This window comes from Pan paniscus, chromosome 8, assembly GCF_029289425.2.
Source record: "Pan paniscus chromosome 8, NHGRI_mPanPan1-v2.0_pri, whole genome shotgun sequence".
Classification (NCBI taxonomy): Eukaryota; Metazoa; Chordata; class Mammalia; order Primates; family Hominidae; genus Pan; species Pan paniscus.
In genome coordinates this window covers 37,665,162-37,686,375 of record NC_073257.2, presented here as the reverse complement: position 1 = coordinate 37,686,375, position 21,214 = coordinate 37,665,162, and the positions used below count along the sequence as shown (strand labels likewise).

The 21,214-nt window shown below is 39.2% G+C and overlaps 2 protein-coding genes across 3 annotated transcripts in view; one reads left to right on the top strand and one right to left on the bottom strand.

The window, feature by feature from the left end:
* ENKUR (enkurin, TRPC channel interacting protein) overlaps positions 1-5,817 on the top strand; it is a 34,198-nt gene extending 28,381 nt beyond the window's left edge. The window contains exons 5-6 of one of the 2 annotated variants that reach the window (XM_003821404.5): positions 2,669-2,838; positions 3,195-5,817. In XM_003821404.5, coding sequence (XP_003821452.1) covers positions 2,669-2,838; positions 3,195-3,201 — 177 coding nt within the window. In that variant the 3' untranslated portion in view covers positions 3,202-5,817. The remainder of the gene's footprint in view (positions 1-2,668; positions 2,839-3,194) is intronic. The other variant, XM_008974861.5, reaches the window with a different exon arrangement.
* The window catches only part of THNSL1 (threonine synthase like 1), a 74,116-nt gene that overhangs the window by 37,875 nt on the left and 15,027 nt on the right, over positions 1-21,214 (bottom strand). The gene's annotated exons all lie outside the window — the stretch shown is intronic.

The window sequence follows — 21,214 nt, the reverse complement described above, 5'->3', positions numbered from 1 at the left end:
CTCTGTTGCCTAGGCTGGAGTGCAGTGGCACAATCACGGCTCACTGCTAGCTGGGATACCACCATGCCTGGCTGATTTTTTTTTATTTCATTTTTTTATTTTTAGAGAGGGAGTCTGACTATGTTGCCCAGGCTGGTCTCAAATTCCTGGCCTCAAGCAATCCTCCTCCCTCAGCCTCTCAAAGTGTTGGGATTACAGGCATGAGCAGTGGCCACTGAAGAGAATTTATGAAGGAATTATTGACAGAAGTGAAGTAGGGTTAAGGGAACCAACAAGAAGCACTGAGGCACCCCAGGAGCAGGGACAGTAGGAATTTACCACCACCTACGCTTGAAAGGCAGCAGGCACAAGAAGCAGTGTTGTCAGAATCCAGTGAGAGCTGGAGCTGGGCTGAGGGTCATAGTCACAGATGAATGCAGCTAGAACCCATGTCTAGACTGTCCTAGGAGAGGAGGAGAAATGCCCCAACCTCACTCTCCACCCTCCAGGGCCTTCTGTGGCTGAACTCAGGCCAGAGGGCGAAAGAGCTGGGAGCACCCCACAAGGTGGAGAATGTTTGGGGGTGGGCGAGGGTGCAAAAGGAGCATGAAACTGAAAACTTCTTATTATAAGATCACTTCTCCCTATCTGAATTTTTTCCAAAATGAACGATATTATTTCAGCTTTAAAATAGAAGAGAGGAAAATTAAGAATTAACAATAAGGGAAAATCACTATTGCTGCAACACATGAAGTATCTTTTTAGATGAAATAATGAAAAAACCTCTTAAAGTCAGCAAGTAGCGTATTTCAATATAATATGAAATATTAGCTACATTTAGTTTCCATCCCTGGCTGTTGACTTTGATCCAAACGTTATTGTACACACTGGAAGATAAAAGCAAACTATCCTTTAAAAGAAAATACAGAGAAAAACTGCAGCTGCTGTGACTGCAAGTAATATGGAAACATCACCCAACTAGCTATGAAAAACCTTTGATATCCGCAAATGTACAAATACATAGACTTCCTCTCTGCAATAGCCACTCCTGTGGAGCACTGTGGGAACCTCTTTCACATTTCATAATGAAAGGCTGTGGAGAAATAGAATTCTTTTGAGGGCTTCTTTTTGGAATACATCGCATACACTGTCAAGAACTGTGTAGCCTCCTCTTTTTAAAATTTAACCTGGATACTTTTTCTTCTATCCTTTCCCTTTCCCAGATCCTTAGCTCACTCAAGAAGGCCTCATAATTTGTTGCCCTTTTCCCCAACCAACCTCTTCTATACAGTGTGCCCTGACCTGTCATCATCCCTTTTATCTAAGCATGGAAATAAATCAGTGAAATTGTATTGTCCCTGAAAGTTTCTACAAGATTAAATTTGTACAAGAGCTTACGATGACGGCATAATTATATAAGACACTTGTAATCCTCTTTTACACCTAAATGTATGGCCATAGTTTTCAAAGACCATGTTTTCAGGCAGTATTTTAAGTTTTGGAGTTTTGGTTTTGTTTTTGTTTTCAGGCAGGGTCTCTGCTCTGTTGTTTCAGGCTGGAGTGCAGTGGCGCAATCATCGCTCACTGCAGCCTCAACCTCCTGAGCTCAGGTGATCCTCCCACCTCAGCCTCTCAGGTAGCTGGGACTACAGGCCCATGCTACCACACCTGGCTATTTTTTGTATTTTTTGTAGCGACGGGGTTTTGCCATGTTGCCCACACTGGTCTCGAACTCCTGGGCTCAAGCAATTCACCTGTCAAGGCGGTATCTTAAATTGCACTTTCTGTTTTGCTTTTGTGTAAATAAAATAATCTATGTGCCCATAATGAATAATTAAAAAGTGTTGACTTATAAAATTTCATTGAATTAATTTAATTACTAGTTTAAGACCATTTTGTCTGTGGAGCCCATAGGGCACTGTGATAAAAAAATGATAATTATGCAGAAACAGAAATAACTTTTATTGCTCCTAAGAGATCCCTAATTTTGAATTTGTTGATTTCTGAGAATAGAAACTGTTAGCTACATTATTGAATTAGCATGCGTGTTACATTTAATGACCTTTCAATCATTTATAGAATACATTAATGGGAACTGTAGATCCCTTGACTATATGGAGGACAATTGGTTCTTTCTAATATATTGAAAGGACACTTAGAAGATCATCTTTTGTACAAGTGAATTTTGGCAATTTTACAATCCCATTTGTTAGATATAAGAAAATATAGCCATGCACATCAGAATTAGGTCTTTTATGTGATTTGTCTGTTGAAGAATGAGGATAAAAAATAAAATTTTACAAAACAATTTCCTGTTCAAAAATGTTTTTGACTCAAGGATATCATTCTAAGTTGTTTTTTACCCATGCATTTGCTGTGAGCTTTAGCTTCACACTACTCATAACTCTGCGTGTACATTTTTGATGGTAAAAACAAGTACAGTAACAACAAAAGCAGAGCAAACAAATACTCCCAGTGGGAACTGAGCACACAGTCAAGGATGGGATTTGGCCTCTGTACAGTATTTTTGGTTACTGTGGCCAAGTACTTGATAAATACATTTCATTTTAGAAGTTATTTTTGTCAGTTTCTTTTACTTATTGACATTTTTCATTACCAATTAGCTTTTCCAATTTCCTTTACTTTTGCAGTTTGCTTTGGTATTTACAAGTTTCTTGACCATTTGCAGGGGCTGAAAAAGAACTGGGAAGAGGTGCATAAAGAATTCCAGTCCCTCTCAGTCTTTATAGATTCTATACCAAAGAAGATCCGCAAGCAGAGGCTGGAAGAAGAAATGAAACAACTAGAACACGACATTGGCATAATTGAAAAGCACAAGATTATTTATATTGCCAATAAGTAAGAATGGATCTTTAAAGTATAACAATTTCAATGTAGGGGAAAAAAGCATGGAAAATATAAAAAACTCCAAGTTTTTCAAAAAGGAAAATACTATGAAGAGAATAAAAATAGTCTTAATCAGAATGCTTAGGCAATATGCAAAGAATAATTGAGTTATTCACTTACACAAGAAGAAATTTTGTTTTTACTAGTGTCACGTTTTCCACATATAAACTATTAAATTTGAGAATATGTGTTCCAGTTCCCAAATGTAATTCATTATTATTATGTACTTGTTTCACATAAACATTAATTTCTAGCTCCTGAAAAATAAAGTCAGCACTCAGAACTTCACTTTTTTTTTTTTTCTGCAGCGCATGATACCAACAGCACAACTTTGAAAACTGTTAAGTATTTTGAACTGGAAATAGTAACATGTGCCTTTTTGCTACTCTAAACTGTCTCCAACACATTGTTTCTGAGCTCCACAAATGCAAAAGATGTATTTTCCTGTGGCCCATGACATTTGCAGTTATTCCCAGTGAGAAATATTTTCAGTGTTTATAACACTGTATATGATGAAAGGCTTCTATTTGGAGGAAGAAAAATTAAGAAGACAACTTACAAAATCAAGATGACAACTTATAAAGGCATCATTGAGGATGATTAAGGAGAATAGCCTCCTTTCTAGCATACCAACTTCGATACTCTTATTTTATTCCACAACTCACTATGCATATCTTATTTAAATGTTTTTTTCCTTTTGGTCCTTTCTACTTACCTATTTTGTGAATTCTAAAGTTACATTTGTAAGATTACATAATCTATTAAGCAATAAGTTTATGTCAGTAGAGCTGTTTTCAACCCAAAAATAAGAAAAAATAGCTCTAAATATCTAAAAGGAAAAGGTTATTTTATGAAATTTTAAATTAGAAAAATTTGGTAAAATATATGCAACTATAAAATATCAGAGAAATAACAATTTCTACTGCTTACACTGGTTTTTATCCTCTGGACAACATAAAAAACAAAATATGGGAGTCTTTCAAGCTTTTTTCACAAACACAGAATTTGGAAGCCTTATAGAAAAGCTTATTTTGGTTACTTAAAGAAAAGTAGTTTATATACAATTATTTTTTGAAAATTCACTTGAAACTTGTCCATATGAGTATCTTTATTCCTTTATTAACTTAGGGCAGATATAAAATAAAGGATAATATATGATAAATTCTCACTTACCAAGAATGGTTGGTTGCTATTTAGGGTAGGCTAACAGCTGTGACAGTACACTCCAAAATGTATAATTACGTAAACACATATTCAATTCTTGCTAACACAGCAGTACTTTGCTGTGAGCAGGTCAGCAGGAACCCTTTTCTGCAGTCACTCAGGGACCCAGACTTACAGAGTGGGTAGGATGCATCTGATCCAGAATTAGGGAGAGGCACGTACAGGCCAGGCCTAGAAATGATGCATATCATTCCCGTTTGCATCGCTAAGTAAGCAACTTAAGTTGCTTTAACAAACTAACTCCAAATCTCAGTTGCCTGATAAAGATACATTTTTCATTTACATCACTGTGCAATGTGACTAAGGGTAGGGGTATAAGTCTGTTCCGTGCAGTCACTCAGGGACCCAGTCTCCTTTTGTCTGGTGACTCTGTTGATCCAGGCAGTCTTTCTCTGCCAATTCAGGATGAGATGTTTAGGTAAGTATTTTATTTGTGAAATGATTGCTATACATACTCATTTTTAAATAATTCAAAATCAGTAGCAATGCAAAAATATTCTGATTACTTTAGCCTTATGGATATTATGCTTTGAAGTCATGAATGGGAGTTGCCTTAAATGTTAAAATGAAAACTTTGTGGTTTTAACAGCTAATTCTTTTGCTTTCTGTAAATGTCTACTAAAGAATCTAGACTTTTCTCTATGGTCTACAGTGTTGTCCTAGATGAACATTGTTGCCTTTCTTTCACAGAGACTTCAGAGGGAAACATTCCCATCCATTGTTCCTGGAAAGGTGATCCCTACCACGGGATCCCAACCTTGGATAGAGCCAGTTCAACCTCCCCCAATCCATACACATACATACCTAGGTCATCCTATCACCCAAAAGAGGGACAAACATCTGACTTGGACAGCTGACCAGTGACTGATCAGATTCTCTCTCTCTTGAGAGCATGAATTAAGAGACATGGAGACTGCAATCACTTGGGAGTAGACACCTGAAACTAAAAAGTCAAACTTCATTATGCAGCTAGTTTGACTTGGTTTCTCTTCCTGTTCAAAGGAAGAATGGGTAGAATAAAGATTTGATGTGGTCTGGCCCCCTGTCTATGATCTTTTTAGCTTGATTTCTTGAAATGCTGCTTCTTCCCTACCCACTGTAACTGGCATTCCCATAGTACTGAGGTACTAGAGACCTCTGAGATCTGCACACATGGTTCCCTCCACCCAGAAAACTGCCCTTTTCTTTCTCTCATCCTACATAGCTGCCTGGCAAATCCCTAGTCTTCATCAGGTCACATCACATTTCCATGACAATCCCCTTTGATTCCTCAGAATCTGGCCTTCCTTTATAGCACTGGTCATATTGTATTGTGCATATCTGGTTATTTGCCTGTTTTCCATGAAAATTTCAAGCTTATGGGGGAGAAGACACTGTATACATTTTCATCTGCATTCCTTAGAATCTGCGTAACGGCTGGTATAGAGAAGGTACTCAAAAAATCCTTAATGAATAAAGTAATGGATCGTACCCAAACATGTATTTTAATGATCTCTTGACATTATTATCATGACATAAGTCAGACTTGGAGGATAGAGAATTTGACTGCTAAACAAACCAGTTGATTCCATACCAATCAGTTAGTACAAAATCAAGGTAGGAGGAGGCAATTTCACGTGGTGCTTAAGATCTCAAGTACTAAAGTCAGGTAGCCTCTGGTTTGCATTCCAGCTCAGCTGCTTACTAAGTATGCTACATAACCTTTCTAAGCCATGTTTTCCTTTTCTGTAAATGGGGTTGCTAACCCATTCCATGATCTGTAGAGTTATGAGAATGAATGGAACAATATGTGCGTAACAGCATAGTTCCTGGCGTGTAGAAAGACAACTTAATACTATGACTTATTATTAAGAACTCTCAATTCCGTAGTCCTTTTGTCCAGTTGGTGCTAGGCCCATTAACATACCATCAATAGAATTTCCCACACCCATAAAATCTGGTTGCAGGAGAGGACTTGTTTGAACCACTTAGAAGTTCCAGCCTGAGATTAGCCTAGCCTGGTTAATCTCTTCAGTGGCCCACAAAGATGATAACTATATTTGGTAACTTTTATCTCTAGTAACTGGCAAAAATTTGGCAATACTTCCTAAGTTACTCAGCACAGGCATTCAAAAAATAAAGATAAGCTTAAATCAGTAATGATGCCAGAGAGTCACTGAGGAGAAAGGTCTGCAAGGTTGTGTCCAACAAAGCCTCATGGGTGATATTTATTAGTGAATTAATGTGGCCCAGGACCTGACCTGAGGGTCCATGTGTCACTGTTCTCAGGAACTCAGAGTCAGAGGCACATGAATTAAAGTCTATGTGAGCCTGAGTTATTGCCTGGACATCGATTTTTAAATTAAGAAATACCTCTCAGCTAAATAAATCCCCATAATCAGTGCATTCTGTCCCAGTTGTCAAACTATGTGGGAAGATAAATCATAATCAAAAGGTACTTTGGGCCAGGTGCGGTGGCTCACGCCTGTAATCCCAGACTTTAGGAGGCTGAGGTGGGTGGATCACTTGAGGTCAGGAGTTTGAGACCAGCCTGGCCAACATGGTGAAACACTGTTTCTACTAAAAATACAAAACTTAGCTGGGCATGGTGGCATGCATCTGTAGTCCCAGCTACTCAGGAGGCTGAGGCAGGAGAATTGCTTGAACTTGGGAGGCAAAGGTTGCAGTGAACCAAGATGGCGCCACTGCACTCCAGCCTGGGTGACAGAGGGAGACTCTATCTTGAACAAACAAACAAACAAACAAACAAAAAACACCCAACAGGTACTTTGGCTAAAACAGAGTCAAGAGAAAAAAAATTTATTTTATAAAAAGCCCGTCAGCTGACATAGCTCTCTCGTCATTCAACCCATATTGACTGTCTGCCATGTGCCAAGAACTGTTCTAGTTGCTGGGCATATAATAGTGAACAAAATAGCTATGTTGGGAAGACAGAAATAATCACACAAATATAATGCATTTATAATTAGAAATTGAAATTAGTGTTTTGGAAGAAAAAAAACAGGATGCTATGCAAGAGAATACCAAGGGAATCCTAAATCAGATTTTGTAGGATCTGACATTTTAAATGAGACTGAAGAATTAGTGGAAGTTGGAAAAAGTTGAGAAGAAGAAAAGGGTTGCAGAGGGGAAAGAACTCCAAGCAGAGAGAGAAGAATGCGTGAAGGATCTGGGGCAGGAAACCCTTGAGGGATAGGCAAGGCATCCATGGGGCTGGGGTGAACTTAGAAAAGGGCAGAAAGGTGCAAGCTGAAGATGAGGAGGAAATCAGGCACCACTGATGCGTTTTAAGCAGAGAAGTGGCACGAGGCAATCAGTATTTGTAAATTATCATTCGCTACGTGGACTGAAGTGGAAGATCAGATGAGCATGGGGAGATTAGTTAGTGGACTAGTTGGTAAAGAAGATAGTGGCACAGATCAAGGTTGTAGCAGTGCAGACAAAGAGTAGCTGTTGGCTTCAAGAAATATTTAAGAGGTAAAAATATAACTTGGTGATGGATTGAACGGGGGAAGAGGGAGGTTTCAAAATTTACAACCAAATTCTGATTTGAGCAGCCAGGCAGTGGGGAGGCGGGGGCGGGGCCGCCATTTTCTGAACTGGGGAAACCTAGGGCAGGAGCAGTTTAAGAGAAGATATGGTGAAGAGATCAAGAATATGATTTTAAACATGTTAGGCTTATGAAAATTGTGGCATCTAGTTGGAAATTTAGATCAAGAGATGGAAAGATAGATTGAAAGAGTGAGAGATTTGGATCAAAGGAGATGTGGGGTAGACCTTTATGTTTGGAGATTCATCAGTGTGAATGAGATCACCTTGGGACAAAGTGAGAAGGCAATGAATGAGCTCTCAGCAACTGCCATTTAGAGGTAAGGTGGGAGAGGAGTCAGTAAATGAAAGGCCAAAACAATGAAAGTTTAGTGTCCAGAGAGGTCAAAAGAAAACCAGGAAGCCAAGAAAATTCAAGAAAGGAGCACCTTTTCCCTAAAGTAGATCCTTGACAATGGGAATGACATTCTCAACACCCTGGCCAAGACTTTCTCCTGACTCTGAGTAGGACACAGGTCAACATCTACACTGGCACCTGGCCTCTGTTTCATTGTTTGTAGTCTAAACTCTTCCATTGAATCCTTTTCTCTTTCTAGATATGTTAATGCCATTAATACCAGCCGCAACATTAGCATTGGACCCACTATGCTTATTAACACAGTCCACAGTAATACAGTTGGAATACCAAATTGAAGGAAACTTTTCAAAAGGTCAAGGAAATTTTTCAGCAGTTAAGGAGGCCAGTGCTGGTGAACATCATATGTAACTCTCAAGAGAACAACCTAATTTCGCTCCTTTCCAAGTTCTTAGTAAACCTCAGGTGATTTATTCGTAAACACTGGTTACTCCAAGTAAGAGACAAACACAGATCGGGGGAAGAAAAGAGCAAGATAATTTTTCTGGAGGATTAGTCTCTTTCTGCTGAAATGTGCTATGGTTTAAAAAAATCAGCAGGTCTGACTGACAGCAAGTTATGTAACTTTTGGAAAATCACTTAGTGAGCCTCAGCCTTATTTTCCTTATCTGTAATACAAAGAAACAGAACCAGATTTTGTCCAACCCTCCTTCCAGTCCTAATGGTCTATAACTATAAAACTCTAAGACTATTTCAAGTTACTGCAAAGAAGAGTTTGGTCTCCAAACTGATCGGAATGCAGGAAAGCTCTGGCGGATACAGAACCAATGATTTGCACCAACACATATCAACCCAAGAACATCATTTGACAAACTAGAAAGAATGTTAAGTAAAACAAAAATTGTCACTAATTTTTCAATCTTTTCAAATGAAAACTTCCTTAACAACAGTCCTTTGAGGTTTTCAACCACAGTGTTCCTCTTCTAAGGACTTTAAATACATGGTCTCTCTAGGAAGCCAGTGCTATTATTTATAAAGAGAGAGAGAGAGAAGGAGAAGAAAAGAAGACAGAGAAAGAGAGGGAAAGAGAGAGAGAGGAGAGAGAGAGAGAAAGAGGACAGGAGAGAGAGGAGAGAGGGAGAAGGATGAGAGAAGAAAAGTAAAAAAAAAGGAATGGCATGTGTTCTTTTATCTAGAATGAGAGTTTCCAATGATAGAAGAACATTCTGTGCTCTTAGGACAATGTCTGAAGCCACCGACAAAAAAAAACTATGTGTTCATAATTTTAAAAATTGTGGAGCGAAGCCAAAGGGAATAGCATTTTTTTGTCTTTCTACATAATGTGCTTGATGAAAAAGAACTGAAGTTAGCAACAGAGTAAGTGAATACCAATTATACCTGCAAACTGAAAGATAGTGTTTCACAGGACTGGTGTAAAAAGGCCATGCACATACTAATTTTTAAAACTGCACATGCAGATATAGCCTTTAGATGTAGATTTTTTATTCTAAACGAGGTGCCTATATAGGAAACAAGAATAGATGGGTAGTATATTTTTTTGTTAAAACTGCTTTACCTTAGGCACTCAAGTCAGTGATGTCTGTGAAGCAAGAACATAAACTTATCTAAATGATATTGCTGATGTGAAAAACATCTGTGGAATTCTTTTGGAATAAAAAATATCCATCCCATTCCTGAACTTCTGCTACCAAGTTCTCCTTTCCTGAGACCACTAATGTTATCAATTTTTAATGTAACTTTTCTATAAATATTGTATAAAAACAAATGCATATATATACACACATACATAATAATTACATATACACATATGTATATTCCTCTCACTTTTAAAATTTAAATGAGAACATGCAATAACATTTGCCTTTTTCAGTTAGTAATTCTGTAAAGCTCATTTTTTATTAATACATATTCTTCATTCCTTTTTGTGGATACATGGTGTTGAATTGTGTAGGCGTATATAATAAATTTCACCAGTACCCTATTGATGGACATCTAAATTGTTTTCATATTTCCTATTAAAAGCAATGTTGCAGTGAATGAGCTTGAAAATTGCACTTGTTGATTGTATTAGGAACTATTTTTTACTTTGCTGTGTTTGCCTGTGTGTGATTAGGTAATGTATATACATGACCTAAAATGAATAATTTACCCAAAGGTAAGTAGGAAGAAGACACCTTTCTCATGTCCCTTTCACATAAGCAACCACTATGACCAACTTCTTATTGTTCTAAATGTATACATTCTATGCATGTAAGTATCCATAGTATGAAAATAATTATACATATATCTATAGAAGAGTTACACCTATTTGACAGATACTTGGTTTTCTTCTGTCACAGCCTACAGAGATCAGAAGACTTGTCATAAAAGGCATCATGTATGAATGTAAGCCTTTATGTTAGGAATAGCTTTTTTCTTATTTCACTCTTTATCAACCACACACCATCAATATTGTGGATCTCATTAAGAAAGCAATGCTTTCATTGATTTTTAATGCCTATGTTTTTATTCTGGATGGAAGAGGGGCTATGGATATGGGACACTCCCTTCCCTGTCCTTGGCCACACTGTGTTGAATTTTCCAATTTGGATTCATTGGTAAATTCATTGATTTAATCTGGATAAATGCTTTAAAACAAATTCCCTGGCTTTTTTGCAGAATTATTGAGATGACAGGCAGCTGGCACCCACTTAGTAAGATGATGTTCAGTACTAAATAGTAAGAATGCTTTATAGCCAGGTGTGGTGGCTCACACCTGTAACCCCAGCACTTTGGGAGGCCGAGGCAGGTGGATCATCTGAGGTCAGGAGTTCAAGACCAGCCTGGCCAACATGGTGAAAACCCTGTCTCTACTAAAAACACACAAAAAATTAGCCGGGTGTGGTGGCAGGCACCTGTAATCCCAGCTACTTGGGAGGCTGAGGCAGGAGAATCACTTGAACCCAGGAGGCGGAGGTTGCAGTGAGCCAAGACCGGGCCATTGCACTCCAGCCTGGGCAACAAGAATGAAGCTCAGTCTCAAAATAAAAAAAAAGAGAGAAAAGAATGCTTTATAGGTATAGATGATATAAACAGTGAGATAGACGAGTTAGGCTGCAAATTTTAACATTGCAACCATGTGAGTCCTGCTTTCATTATCCCAGTGGTGGGGTCTGCATTGGGTTGGCTGCTTCCTATGTTTTGTGTTTTTCTCTTTCTTGATTGTATTTTTCCAGTGCTGAGAGTCTACTTGTTTATTAACTCTAGATTGCAGGCTGCATGCAGAGAGATTCTCCCTTCACACACAATAAAATCTCCACTATACAGTTACGTCTCTCCATGCAAACTGTACACTTCTCGCCTGAGTCCTTCTCTTCCATATGATCTTGCTAAAAGTACTTAGGAGCAGGCGTTCTAACCCACCACAATATTCTGAGTTTTTCCAATCAGTCTCCCAGGAAGGGGTAGAAAGGCATGTGGCTTCCCTTCTGTGACAGTGCATGTGACAATTTTACCAAATGTTTTGCCAGGGAATAACAAGGTCAACAGCTTTACAGCCTGCCTAACAATCTTTCCCATCACTTAGATGTCACTTTATTCAATGACAATCATGAAGAATCAAATTATGATCCTTTCTAAGATGTGGAAATTCTATCAAGTCTTATCTTTCATAGGATTCTGTGCCAAACATTCAATGTAGCTATTGTATTACCTAAGTAGACATCTGTATTAGTTCGTTTTTGCACTGCCATAAAGATACTACCCAAGATTGGCTAATTTATAAAGTGAAGAGGTTTAATTGACTCACAGTTCCACATGGCTGGGGAGGCCTCAGGACACTTACAATCATGGTGGAAGGGAAAGCAGGAACATCTTACATGGTGGCAGGTGAGAGAGCGTGTGTAGGAAACAAAAGGGGAAGAGCCCCTTATAAAACCATGAGATCTCATGAGAACTCACTATCATGAGAACAGGAGAACAGCATGGGGGAAAGCATTCCCATGATTTAATCACCTCCCTCCCATCAGTCTCTCCCTCAACACCTGGAGATTACTATTCAAGATGAGATTTGGGTGGGGACACAAAGCCTAACCATATCAACAACATAACCACAGTTTGCTATTGTGTGCTCAGGGCCACTATTCACCACTAGAGTTAATCAAGACAAAGTTAACTGTCCAATTCAAGTTTCTTTCAAGCAAGCAAAACAAAAAACAGAAGGACCCAGCAGCTGTCTACTTTCCTTTCTATCCCCTGACTTTTCTGAGGCCAATACTGAGGACAAACCTTAATCCTGTGCAATTCCCACCCTTGAGCTGTGCTGTTTTGGACTAACGTAGGTTTCTTTTATCTTTATTGGCTTTGAGAATGCAGTTCATTTTTTTTTTCTGAATAAGCTCGATGGCTCAACACAGCCAGCAGGCTTAGGCTTTAGGCCCAGAGCACCCTGGAGGCCACATGTGGTTTAATCTGGACAAATGCTTTAAAACAAATTCCCTGGCTTTTTTTCAGAATTATTGAGATGACAGGCAGCTGCCACCCACTTAGTGAGATGATGTCCAGCACTAACTAGCAAGAATGCTTTATAGGTATAGATGGTATGAACAGTGGGATGGATGAGTTAGGCTGCAAATTTTAACATTATCTTAGAATTTGGATCACCACCTCACTGTACCATTAAATTGCTGTAATTCTTTTGTAATGTACCCAAAACGTTATTAAAGATAGCTTTGGCACACCCTTTATGGAATAAAATGCAGTTGTAAATCCTGAAAGTCTGTTTTTTCTAAGTATATTTTATAACATAAAAATAAAATAATGTGCCAAGATTCTAAATCTTCAAAATTTCTAGTTATTTCGGTATTAACCAAGCAAGCTGATGACAACTGACCATTATACTTTTTATAAAGTGAGAAAAAAAGTTTTTAAAAAGCAAAAATATAAGCCAAATGCCTTAATCAGAATAATCCACTTTGTAAAATCTGCATTGTTATATTGTCATTTAGTCTTATGTTCCCAGCATTATCTCATAAGATATATTTAAATAGTATCTGGCATTGATTCTTCATAAGATGTCTACTTTCTTTAAGAACTATTGTATTTTTCATGTAAATACAATTAAAGTATAGTGAGTGAATTTTCAGACTGGTATTTTATTATTCCCGACTGATATTTTATTATTACAATCCCCTTAATACACATATTGGGGCTAATTTTCTTACAATAGATTTTTAAACTATATAGAAATTGTTAGATTTTTTTTAAAAAATCACATCAGAATTCAAGCGTTCTAGACAATTTATTCAAATGTTTAAAAGAAAACAAATTCTAAAATTATTAAATTTACTAATATTTTTCTGAGGATCTTATGGTGTTTGATTTCTGCCCCATTCTCATCTCATTGAACTTCTGCTCTCCTATAATATGTTCTAATATCATACTGTGCTTATTCAATTTTTTTACATGTCTGTATATCATTAAACCTAAAATGTCATGGTAAAAGATTACAGCCTGTAATCCTAGCACCTTGGGAGGCCGAGGTGGGTGGATCACCTGAGGTCAGGAGTTTGAGTCCAGCCTGGCCAAAATGGTGAAACTCTGTCTCTACTAAAAATACAAAAATTAGCCGGGCGTGGTGGCGAACGCCTGTAATCCCAGCTACTCAGGGGGTTGAGGCAGGAGAATCACATGAACCCAGGGAGCGGAGGTTGCAGTGAGCTGAGATCACGCCACTTCACTCCAGCCTGGGCGAAAGAGGGAGACTCTGTCTCAAAAGAAAAAAATGAGTTATCATTATCTTAAATCAAAGGAAAAAAACCTCTAACAATTAATTGTCATAATGTTTCCTTCTCTCTTCGAATTTTACACTTGCTGAAACAGCCCTTTTCAACTTAAGATACAATTTTTTCATGTATTCTTATAATTTTTTTCATGTATTCTCATAAAAAGATTAAGGATAAGGTACAGTGGTACAGTAGTCCTCCTGTATCTGTGGTTTCAGTTTCTGCAGTTTTAGTTACCTGTGGTCAACACGGTTAGAAAATATTAAATGGAAAATTCCAGAAATAGCAATCCATATGTTTTAAACTGCATGCTGTTTTGAGTACTGTGATGAAATCTTGCACCGTCCTGCTCCATCCCACCTGGACCTGAATTGTCCCTTTGTTCAGCAGATCCACACTGTCTACACTCCCTGCCCATCTAGTAGCACTTAGTGGTCTCACTTAGTCGACCAGGCTGTCAGATTGACTGTTATGGTATCACAGTGCTTGGGTTCAACTCTCAATTCACCCTCATTTTACTTCATAATGTCTCCAAAGTGCAGGAGTAGTGCTGCTGGCAAGTCGGATATGCCAAAGCAAAGCCATAAAGTGCTTCCTTTAAGTGAAATGGTGAAAGTTATGGACTTAATAAGGAAAGAAAAAGAAATTGTATGCAGAGGTTGCTAAGATCTATGCTAAGAATGAATGTTCTATCTGTGAAATTGTGAACACCTTGTTGTTTTAATTGTTCTATTTTATTATTAGTGGCTGCTCATTTCTTATGTGCCTAATTTATAATTTAAAGCTTAATTTAGATATGTACAGAAAAAAATATGTAGTATATAAAGGGTTGAGTACTATCTCAGGCATTCACTGGGGATCTTAGAATGTATTCCCTGCTGATAAGGGGGACTGCTGTAATCCTAAAATATCCTTATATTCATAGCTGGACTTATCTTGATCACTTTCCTCTCACAATTGTCAGTGTCCATATTTTACCATATTTTCTGCACTGTCAGGAATGTTGCAACTTTTCACACAAGAGGACTCCAGCATTGTCTCTGGGATTTTATTCCAAGCTACCAACTCCTCATCTGCATTTTGATATTGGTCTTTCCTCCTAAGACAACCACTTCCTTCAACTAATATCAAATTCTGCCACTCTGCTCAGTTTTGGCATCTTTCTGTATACATAAAAATGTTTCCTTTCCCAGGACAAATAGTAGTGCAATTATTATTATTATTAATATTATTATTTATTTTTTTTTTTTTGAGACAGAGTCTTGCTCTGTCACCCAGACTGGAGTGCAGTGGCAGGGTCTTGGCTCACCACAACCTCCACCTTCCGGGTTCAAATGATTCTCCTGCCTCAGCCTCCCAAGTAGCTGGGATTACAGGCACCCGCCACCACACCTGGCTAATTTTTGTATTTTTAGTAGAGATGGTGTTTCACCATGTTGGCCAGGCTGGTCTCAAACTCCTGACCTCAGGTGATCTGCCTGCCTCAACCTCCCAAAGTGCTGGGATTACAGGCGCGAGCCACCACTCCGGGCCTAGTGTAATCTTTTGTAAAGCTTTTTTTTTTTTGAGACAGAGTCTCGCTCTGTCACCCAGGCTGGAGTGCAATGGCGCCATCTTGGCTCACTGCAACCTCCACCTCCTGGGTTTAAGTGATTCTCATGCCTCAGCCTCCTGAGTAGCTGGGATTACAGGTGCCCGCTACCACGCCCAGCTAATTTTTTGTATTTTTAGTAGAGACAGGGTTTCACCATGTTGGCCAGGCTGGTCTTGAACTCGTGACCTCAGGTGATCCGCCCGCCTAGGCCTCCCAAAGTACTGAGATTACAGGTGTGAGCCACTGCGCCTGGCCAAGACATTTTAAATGTCAGTTAAACCTAACATGCACAGAGCCAACAATAGACAAAACTCAGTTGAAATGACAATAACCAAGTTTGTTCCTCCGTGCATGATGTTGCATACATCACAACTGCCCCCTGGTTGATAGTGACTGTGAAACACCATTGATTTTAGAGATGTTCAAACATGAAAACAGCACATTGTAAGATAAATGGAATATGCTCTTCCACCAAAACATCCCACTGTTTCCTAGATGTTACCTTTTTTAAAATCTGGCTCAAATCCAGCTTATTGTGCAAGCCTTCATAATTAAAACCCCACTTGACACTTGGTATTGCTTACACAACTCTATGTATCCACTACACAGTGGTATGTCACATTTGCTCCCTTCTTCACAATAAATACTTATGAGCCAGGCTATAAGAATCCTCTTTGATAATGCTTGGGAGGGCTTTCCAGATAGGAGCTGGGATGATGCCCTCCTAGGAAGTCAGAGCTGAATTAAAAAGCAATGGGTGACCAGGTGCTGTGGTTCACACCTGTAATCACAACACTTTGGGAAGCCTAGATGGAAGGATTGCTTAAGCCCAGGAGTTCAAGACCAGCCTGTGCAACATAGTGGCAACCTGTCTCTACAAAAAATAATTTTTAAAAAATTAGCCAAGTGTAATGGCTTGTGCCTGTAGTCCCATCTATTCAGGTGGCTGAGGTGAGAGAATTGCTTGAGCCCAGGGTTTGAGGCTGCAGTGAGCTATGATTGTGCCACTGCACTTTAGCCTTGGTGACAGAGCAAGACCCTGTCTCAAAAAAAAAAAAAAGCAGTGAGTGTCAAATGCCCTCTTTGATGGTTTGTTTAGTAAACATGTAGTTTGGCTGTTGGATGTGCAAACTATTTTTTTGAGACAGAGCCTCACTCTGTCACCCAAGCTGGAGTGCAGTGGCATGTTCTCAGCTCACTGCAGCCTCTGCCTCCTGGGTTCAAGTGATTCTTCTGCCTCAGCCTCCTGAGTAGCTGAGATTACAGGTGGGTGCCACCATGCCTGGCTAATTTTTGTATTTCTAGTAGAGATGGGGTTTCAACATGTTGGCCAGGCTGGTCTCAAACTCCTGACCTCAGGGGATCCTCCTGCCTAAGCCTCCCAAAGTGCTGGGATTACGGGCGTGAGCCATCATGCCCGGCCCCAAACTATTTTTTTTTTTTTTTAATTAATAGAGACAGGATCTCATGCTGTCACCCAGGCTGGAGTGCAGTGGCACAAATATGGTTCACTGCAGCCTTGAACTCCTGGGCTCAAGTGATCCTCCTGCCGCAGCCTCCCAAGTAGCTGGAACTACAGGTGTGCACTACCACACCTAGCTAATTTTTAATTTTTTTTTTTTTAGAGACAGGGTCTTGCTATGTTGCCCAGGCTAGTCTCCAACTCCTGGCCTCAAGTGATCCTCCTGCCTCTGCCTCCCAAAGTGCTGAGATTATAGGTGTGAGTCACCACACCCTTCCTGGATATGCAAATATCTTAAAGGAAGGATTCTGTCTACAGTTCCTCTCTATCTATCATCTGCCTATTTAAAAGAGTGTGTAAATATGCAGTCAGTTGGATTTGACTCCCAAACAATGCTTAATTTGTGTAGCTTAGACATTTGTGTGGAAATTTATGACAGTGATTACCCTTCCATTTAATGGGGAAAAAAAATTGTTCCTATGGTAACTGTTTCAGAAGAGTGCATACTTACCATACTTCTAAAATATGCAGCCCATCCTATGGGAGTACAGATCATCTTGAAAGGATTTTCCCTCCTTCAATAAACATTGATTTTTCCTCCTCTTCACGTGATTTCAGAATAAAATAAAACTTTGTAAGAATTGCTAAAGAAGAGCTTCAGGAAATGAGAACCATGAATGGGGCTGGCCCCTTGCAGCTCTCATGGGGGAGCAACAACACTGTCCTCAAGTGGTTTCTGGAAACACAAGCTGGTCCCTTCATAGCTGTATTTCTCCCAGACTCTTTTTCTTTTCCGTGTATCATCATGTTTGCTGTGTTTGGGATGTTGCTATGCAAAATGATATAAAAGAGTGGGTTTTTTCTAAGGCAATCAAGCTTAGCAGATGCAAGTTCAAGATGATGCAAAAGTTTCTTAGAAAAGTTTTAGACTTCCTTAGGGAATGTTATAAGAAATATTCATGATAAGAGAGGATAAATATTGATGAAGGCCTAAAATGTCGTTCCACGTGATAAAATTCATCAGCTACAGGGGCTTTGTAACTATGGACAGCACTTAAGTAGCTGTTTTGAAACTGCTCTTATTTGTATTTTTGCAAACAAAGGGCCCCCTCCAACTTTTTTCTTCAAATTCACTGCTCTCTGTGAATTTTTTCCTTTAAAAACTATATCTTACAATCTTATTAAAGCAGAGAAATAAGTACACCAAACTACAGCTTGTAGTATTTGTTAGAAAAGTCAGCATCATGGTCTCCTTTTTCATTTTTTCCATGTTATATGATTTTTTCTTCAGAGCTCACTTATAAAAACAGACCTATTGATTCTGTAGTTCTGTGATGGACATACAGAAAAAGAGTTATGAAATGTTCATAATATCTTAAGTACGTAACACCCATCCTGAGCAAACATGACTTACAGACTCTAAAATTGTGAGTCTTCACAGCCAAAGGAGTAGCATGGGCTTACTTAAGGACTGAAAACATTCATCTTGCTACTTATAAAGTAGTCAAATGTGGCCGGGCGCGGTGGCTCATTCCTGTAATCCCAGCACTTCAACAGGCCGAGGCAGGTGGATCACTTGAGGTCAGGAGTTCCAGACCAGCCTGACCAACATGGTGAAACCTTGTCTTTACTAAAAATACAAGACTTAGCCGGGCATAGTGGCACATACTTGTAATCCCAGCTACTCTGGAGGCTGAGACAGAAGAATCACTTGAACCCGGGAGGCAGAGGTTGCAGTGAGCAGAGGTCGCACCAGTGCACTCCGGCCTGGGTGACAGAGCGAGACTCCGTCTCAAGAAAACAACAACAACAACAAAGAAGTCAAATGCAATAGTTGGGAAAATAGAGGCGGAGTGAGTGATCATATGTGATTCGACTTCTGTCTCTCCAAAGGTAGCAAGCTCTGTGTACAACAGAGCCTTGAGTAACATACAGAATACCTAGGTGAAATTATGGGTTTTCGAACAATTGGTCTGCTTTTTTCAACTCACTACAGTGTCTGAAATCCCACCATCAAATCTTTTCAGGCAGTACTGAATTCACTTATCCAAATACGCTAAGGATAGAAAGGCCGCAGCTGAAGGAGTCAGAGGCATACAAAGGAGCAGAAGAGGCAGTGTAGGGGCTGAGAAAAGTCGTGGGTGTGCAGCGGTACTGTGCAAGGCAGGTCTAAGTACGGCACCACTGGAAGGATCTTAGACAACAAAGGATGCTGTCTAACACCCAAGGAGGATGTTAGCTCCTGGATGAGCAAGGGGATGTTGGCACCTGTGAGGTAGAGATGGGTTGAAGATTGGTAGATTCCTATTTTTTAAGGCTGCCTTGTTGGCTCAGCAAGACATCGAATTTGTGCCTTCTTAGACTTCACAGGCAGGAGCACCTCACAATGGGTAGGTTTACACTTTGTTTTCCTTGTGCATCAGCCCTGGAAAAGGACTGATGTCAGAGACAAAGGAAAAAGGCAACAGAGAGAGAATTCTTTCCTCTGGGCCTGGGAAAACCTTGCTCCCTATATTAGAATCAAAAGTAAGAAGGAATGATAGCCCAAGCTCTTACTTGCAGATAGGTTTTCAAAAATCTATCAGGTAATGACATTTCCCACTAATATTTTGCACTCTTTGCAGCATCCCAGTGATGATGTAACTGGTGGCCAGGACTACCAGCAGCCTGTACACACACACACACACACACACACATCATACACACATATATACACACATATATACACACACATCATACATACACACACATCATACATACACACACATCATACACGTACACACATATCATACACACATATACACACACATCATACACATGTATACACATACATCATACACACATATATACACACATCATACACACATACACACACATCATACACATACATCATACATACATATCGTACACACATATACACACATCATACACACATATACACATACATCATACACACACATCATACACACTATACACACATATATACACACATCATACACACATCTGCATACATCATACACATACTCACATCATACACACATATACACACACATACACACACATCATACACACATATACACACACATATACACACACATCATATACATCATACACACAAATCATACACACATCATATACACGCACATATGCACACACACATCATACACACATACACACATATATACACACATCATGCACATACATACATCATATATACACATATACACACATATCACACACGTATACACACATCATACACATATATAGACACATATCATACACACATACACACACAAAATACACACACATCATATACATCATACACACACATCATACACACATACACACATCATATACATGCACATATACACACATCATACACACATCATACACACATACACACATATACACACATCATGCATATACATACATCATACACACATATCACACGCATATACACACATCATACACACATATAGACACATATCATACACACATCATACACACACGTACACACACACGCACATAGGAGTCATTACTATCCAATCAAGGTCATCAAAGGCATAAAGGAGGGTCAGGATTACAGCGAGACTGATGAAAAGTCTCTTGTAAAATTTGTTTGAGGACCTAAACATTGAATTAAGCAAAGAGTAACACAATGAGAACTATAAAGCTTCACTGAAAGAAAGAGAAGAACTAAAATTCCCCATCCTTCCCCCGCTACCTCCATGGTGAGCATTCAGCTCATTTGGGGGTTTATTCTCAGTTGTAAGAGCCAAAGCCTTTCATCATTTCTGGGCAGAACATCCATTAAAGACAGACCAGGTGGTACCAGCTGCACCTGATGAAAGAAATCACACGGTTTCATTATGTAGAGTAATGACAGAAGAACGGGCAGTCTGGACCAGCTGGATCTGTCTCTGCCACTCTTCAGTGCATGCACACACACACATGCACACACATGCACATGCATACACACATGCACACACACATACACACACACCAGAAAAAGAAGACTCAGGAGCTCTGAATTCGTGGAGCCCAGAAATTGAACCTGGTACCCATGGAATCTGGAATCTTTCTGGCCTGTTATGATGTGCAAAGCAGCAGGCCTTGTTCATAACTGGCAGTAAATCTGCTTATTTAGTTTGGTAAAAAAAAATAAATTGTTATGACTTTTCAAAGCCATGAATAGCCAATAAAGTGAAAAACAGACACTACCACATTTTCTTCTCTGTTGTAGTAACAATAGCAAACATGTATAGCTCTTACTAGGGTCTGTGTTATTCTAAGTGCTTAATCTAAATTAACTCAGTCCTCATAATAGCCTTATGATGTAGATATGATTATCATCCTCTTTT